The 5,550-nt window shown below is 41.8% G+C and overlaps 1 protein-coding gene across 1 annotated transcript; it reads left to right on the top strand.

Moving 5' to 3' along the window:
• LOC127192004 (putative olfactory receptor 52L2) lies at nt 1-855 on the top strand. The gene has a single exon (XM_051149355.1). The coding sequence runs from the start codon at nt 37-39 to the stop codon at nt 853-855; it is 819 nt and encodes a 272-aa protein (XP_051005312.1). The 5' UTR covers nt 1-36.
• The last annotated feature ends 4,695 nt before the right edge of the window (nt 856-5,550 follow it).

Consider the following 5,550-nt stretch of genomic DNA (forward strand, 5'->3'; position numbering starts at 1 on the left):
CTGGTGTCTTTTCACTCTTCATTCTCTGTGCTGTTGATGATGGCCCTGAGCAATTCCAGCTGGAGGCACCCCCAAGCCCCTTTCTTCCTAGTAGGGATTCCAGGCTTGGAGCAAAGTCAGCACTGGATAGCATTGCCCCTGGGTGTCCTTTACCTCCTGGCTCTAGTGGGCAACGTGACTATTATCTTCATGATCTGGACCGACTCATCTTTGCACCAACCTATGTACCTCTTCCTGGTCATGCTCGCTGCTATTGACCTGGTCCTGGCTTCTTCCACTGGGCCCAAAGCCCTCACAGTGCTCCTGGCTCATGCCCATGAGATTGGGTACATTGTCTGCCTGACTCAGATGTTCTTCATTCATGCCTTCTCCTCCATGGAGTCAGGCATACTTGTGGCCATGGCTCTGGATCGCTATGTTGCCATCTGCCACCCGCTGCGTCATTCCACCATCCTGCACTCAGGGATTATAGGCCGTATTGGGATGGCGGTGCTGGTGCGGGGATTGGTCCTCCTCATCCCCTTTCCCATCCTATTGCAGAACCTTGTCTTCTGCAGAGCCACTGTCATAAGCCATGCCTATTGTGAGCATATGGCTGTGGTTAAACTTGCCTGTTCTGAAACCACAGTGAATCGAGCCTATGGGCTGTCGGTGGCACTGCTGGTGGTTGGGCTAGATGTCCTGGCCATTGGCGTTTCCTATGGCCTCATCCTCCAGGCAGTGCTGAAGGTCCCAGGGGGGGAAGCCAGACTCAAAGCCTTCAGCACATGTGGGTCTCATGTTTGTGTCATTCTCATCTTCTATGTCCCCGGAATGGTCTCCTTCCGCACTCACCACAGTAGGTGCTGTATGTAACTTAAACTTGGGATAAGATATTTTAAGTAAAATTTATGTTTTTATACAGTAAACTTGGTTTTTTTTAAGTTGGTTTGTATTTTAAAGTGTTTTCATTTTTCTCAGTATAAAAAGAGAACAAGATAAAGAATTGAATATACCTGTTTTATAAGTATTAGTTTAAAAAAACAAATACCACATGTTATTACTCTTCTGTAGTTCCTAGCTACAAATCCTCAGACATGAGAATATATCCTGGAGTAGCTTCAGAAATCAGAAAAATAAATAGGGATCACGAATTTGAGAGGAAGTAAGGGGAAATGATGTAATTATATCTCAATTTAAAACAGATAAAAAACCATTTAATTTAAAAATAAATAAAATATATATTTAATTAAAAATAAAATTATAAGTTAAAATTTAGTCTCATAATAAATTATAGATCTTCCAGATTCTGAGAGGTTCCTGGCATCTAAGTTTAGAAAGGCAGGCTTGCAATAATCCTACCAAAATGGTTCCTCCTCATGCCTGTATTCCACACCTACATTACCACATACCTCACCATCAGTTCCTCAGGTATTCTTGGTTCTCAGTGCTAGCAGCTCCTAGAGCAGTGGTCCACTTCCTTCTTCGTGCTGTGACCCTTTAATACAGTTCCTCATGCAGTGGGGACCCCCAACCATTAAATCATTTTATTGCTACTTCATAACTGTAATTTTGCTACTGTTATGAATAGTAATGTGAGTGTCTGTGTTTTCTGATGGTCTTTGATCACCCCTGAAAGAATCATTTGACCCCCAAAGGGGTCGCAACCCACTCTCCTAGGCTGCATTACAATCGCTGTTTATGACAGTTGGTTGCACCAGTTACACCAGCCTCTTGGAGACACTATAGGGAGCTTTCATGCCCTCAGCTTCATTCAATCACTGTGCATAGTGAGTAAGGCCATTTTAAGCATCTGAACCTAAAGCACATAGTTTATTCCTCCTGGAGTTGGATAAGAAAACACAGAAGACAAAATACAGTGTGGGAATGGTACTGGGAAGGCAAAAAGAGTTAAAGAAAATAAAAAAGAGATAGGGCATTCCAAAAAGAGAGCAGATACATTTGCAAGCAAATATGTTTTTGTACTAAGAAGGTGACTATCAAGAACCAAGTGTGGCAGCATGTGGCTTTAATCCCAGCACTCAGGAGACAGAGGCAAGTGGATCTCTGTGAGTTCAAAGGTCATCCTGAGTAAGGTATACCAGACCCAGAAAGGCAAGCATGGTGTATAAACTCACTTATAAGTGGATATTAGCCCAACATAGATGTCCTCTGAGAAGCTCCAATCAGCAGGAGATTGGAACAGATGCTGGGACTTGATGCTGTGCCCTGGGTGTTCCCTGAGAGTAGTATGGAAGAATGGAGGGATGGAAGGACCCAGAGGGCTCAGGAGCCCCACATGGAGACTATTAAGGCTGGCAGATCTGAACCCAGGGGGACCTTCACAAACTGTTGCACCAACCAAGGACAATGCATACAGTGAACCCAGCCCCCTTGTTCAGATATAACCAATGGATAGCTCATTCTCCGTGGTTGTGAGGGGAGCAGGGACTGCCTCTGACATGAACTCTGGTGCCCCCAGTTTGATCACTTCCCCTTGGTGGGAAGGCCCAGCAGGCACACAGAGGAAGGGGAAGCCGACTATCAAAATGAGACCTGATAGACTGTGGTCATATGATTGAGGAGGAGGTCCTCTTCTGTCAGAGGTCTAGGGCAGAAGAGAGAGGAAGAGTAGGAATGGGAAGACACAAGTGAGGGGATAACAATTGGAATGTAATCTGAATAAATTACAATAAATTAAATATTTAAAATAAAGAATGAGCCTATTTCAAGGTGAATTGTATTCTTAGGAAAAGAAAATCTTTAAATGAGGATGTAATGCAGGCATTTCTTGACTGCTGAAGAGGTTGGTATAACAATGAACACATTGTAAACTGTGTCATTCAACATGTAAAATACATGCAGGAGAAGCTAGAGAGAAGGGTTAGTAGGTAAAGTGCTTGGGTGGTGGTTTGATTGAAATGCCCCCCATAGACTTATATATTGAATATTTTGTTCCCAGTTGGTGGAACTGTTTGGAAAGGATTGGCTATGGTATTGTTGGAGAATGGATGTCATCAGTGACAGGGTGGGCAACTCTGAAGTCTCAAAAGCCCAAGCCACCCAGTTAGTAGTTAGTACTCTCTCTCTCTCTCTCTCTCTCTCTCTCTCTCTCTCTCTCTCTCTCTCTCTCTCTCTCTCTCTCTCTGCCTTCTGCTTTTGGATCAGACATAAGCTCTCAGCTATAACTGCCCGCTGCTGTCCCTACCATGATGGCTGTAGACTCACAAATAAATTCTTTTTTTTTTTTTAAGATTTATTTATTTATTACATACAGTGTTTTGCCTACACTCCAGAAGAGGGCAACAGATCTCATTATAGATGGTTGTGAGCCACCATGTGGTTGCTGGGAATTGAACTCAGCACCTTTGGAAGAACAGACAGTGCTCTTAACCTCTGAGTCATCATCTCTCTAGCCCAAAGAATAAATTCTTTCTCCTATAAGTTGCTTTGGTATTGGTGTCTCTTCCCAACCATGGGAAAGTAACTAAGACAGCATGCTATGTATGCCAAGCTGGAAGATGAGTTCAGATCCCCAAGACTCATACAAAAGCTAGGCATTGCATCATGCATCCAGAACTCCAGTGCTAATGAGATGAGAGAGACCAGTCCTAAGGATTCATTAGTCAGTCATTCAACCCAAAATGGTTAACTCCAGACTCAGTGAGAGATGCTATTTTAAAAATTAAAGGAAAGAGGGATACAGACACCTGTCACTGACCTTTTGCTTCATAGATCCAAACAGATCTGTGCACCTCTCCCCAGCCATACACACACACACACACACACCACATACAAAAAAACTATATATACCATGTACCTAACCTACTGACTGAACAAAACTGCCTAGCCACTCAGAACCCTATGATTTCCATTGTTTGCCTTGTGAGCAAGTGACTGCCACCACCCACTATCATGACAGTATCATACCACTACTTATCCAGAAAAGATCATAATTCAAAATCTGAAATACAGCTTCTAAAGCATATATATACTCTCAGACTCACTAAGTCAAGATTCATAAATCAAATCATTTTAAATCCCAGAACACAGGTTTTATTCTCTTCTCTTTCTCCAATATCTACACACATTTCAATCAACCAATTTTATATTTCAATTGACATACAATATTTGCACATATTTGTAAAGAACAAAGTGATGGTTTACTCTATGTGTATATTGAATAATGATCAACTCAGAGAAATCAGCATATCCAACTATTAATCGTGTTTTTCTTTTTGAGATTCTAATATAGTTACATTTCTCCCTTCCTTTTCTTTTCCCTCCAAACACTCATAGACCTTTACATGCTTTCTTTCAAATTCACAACATAGTCTCATTGTTATTGCATGCATACATGTATATACTTATGTATTTCTAAATATACCCTGCCCAGTCTGTATGAGGTTGTCTTTTCAGATCTAAGAGTTTATCACTGGATCAATTGATATGTTCTTGCCTGGAAAAGACAAAGATTTCCTCAGTTACCAATGGCCCTCTCTATAGGGCTGAGACCTCATTGGCTTTCGACCATCGAATTTGGCATTACCGTTGTTACCATGATTAAGAGAAAATTTGCAAAAGGGTGGGAAAGATTTTGCTGTGAAAAACAAATCCTGGAGTTTTCATGGAGGAAACTGTGGGCACTCTTTTTCAAGCGCTGCCCAAGACAAATGGTGAGGGCATGGGCAGTAGAACTCGTAGACGGATCATCTCATTTTACCTGGGATGGGGTCATGAATGGACACAGCTGATGTCAGAAACGGGATGAAAGTTCTAAATCTGGGACTGGAGTGATAGCTTAGTGGGGCTTTCTGCTCTTGCACAGGACCCATGTTTAGCTCCCAACACCCACGCGGTACCTAACAACTATCTCTAATTCTACTTTCAAGATCCAAGCCCACTTCAGGCCTCCACAGAGACCAGGCAGCCTAACAGGCAAAACATTTTTACACATAAAATAAACAAATATTTTTAACTTAAAATTTTGAAGTCACTTTCTGTCAGATATGGTATAATTGAGACTAGCTGGGCTATGGGGAGCTGGAGTAGAACCGATAAAGAGAGAGGGGAGGAGTATCTAGGGAGACACTGAAAGGAACATTTGACAAAAATAAATGAGTAGAGGTGCTCAGGATAAAGAACCCCACTACAGGATCCACACGTGCCAGACCACTGTTTGGGTTGCCCAAAATATCCCTTCATGGCACAAAACCCAGACAGGATTCTTCCACACTGAGTGGAAAAGTAAAGGATACTGTGTCCTTTACAAGTGCTGTGGGTATTTTTCCTGAATGTCATGAAAATATGTGTCCATCTTGTTCATAGCAATTATTCCTTTAATGCAGCAGTAAAGAAAAGGAATTGTAAGTGAATGGTTTTCATGCTGCCTAAGATGTCCATAAAAATCAGAATCAAAGTCATTTAGGATTTAAATTTTTTAAATTTCTTTCAAATATAAAAATGATTTTCTATTTTTCCCATTACTTATTAAGAGTTCTAAAGGTGGCTGGGAACCTCGTACACCCGCCTCAGCAAGTTTTTGGATTCCCTGCTTGATCTCCCTGGTTC

The sequence above is a fragment of the Acomys russatus genome, chromosome 7, assembly GCF_903995435.1.
Source record: "Acomys russatus chromosome 7, mAcoRus1.1, whole genome shotgun sequence".
Classification (NCBI taxonomy): Eukaryota; Metazoa; Chordata; class Mammalia; order Rodentia; family Muridae; genus Acomys; species Acomys russatus.

Excerpts from the sequence above, each read along its gene's own strand:
- LOC127192004 (XM_051149355.1), top strand. The coding sequence starts at position 37 with ATGATGGCCCTGAGCAATTCCAGCTGGAGGCACCCCCAAGCCCCTTTC.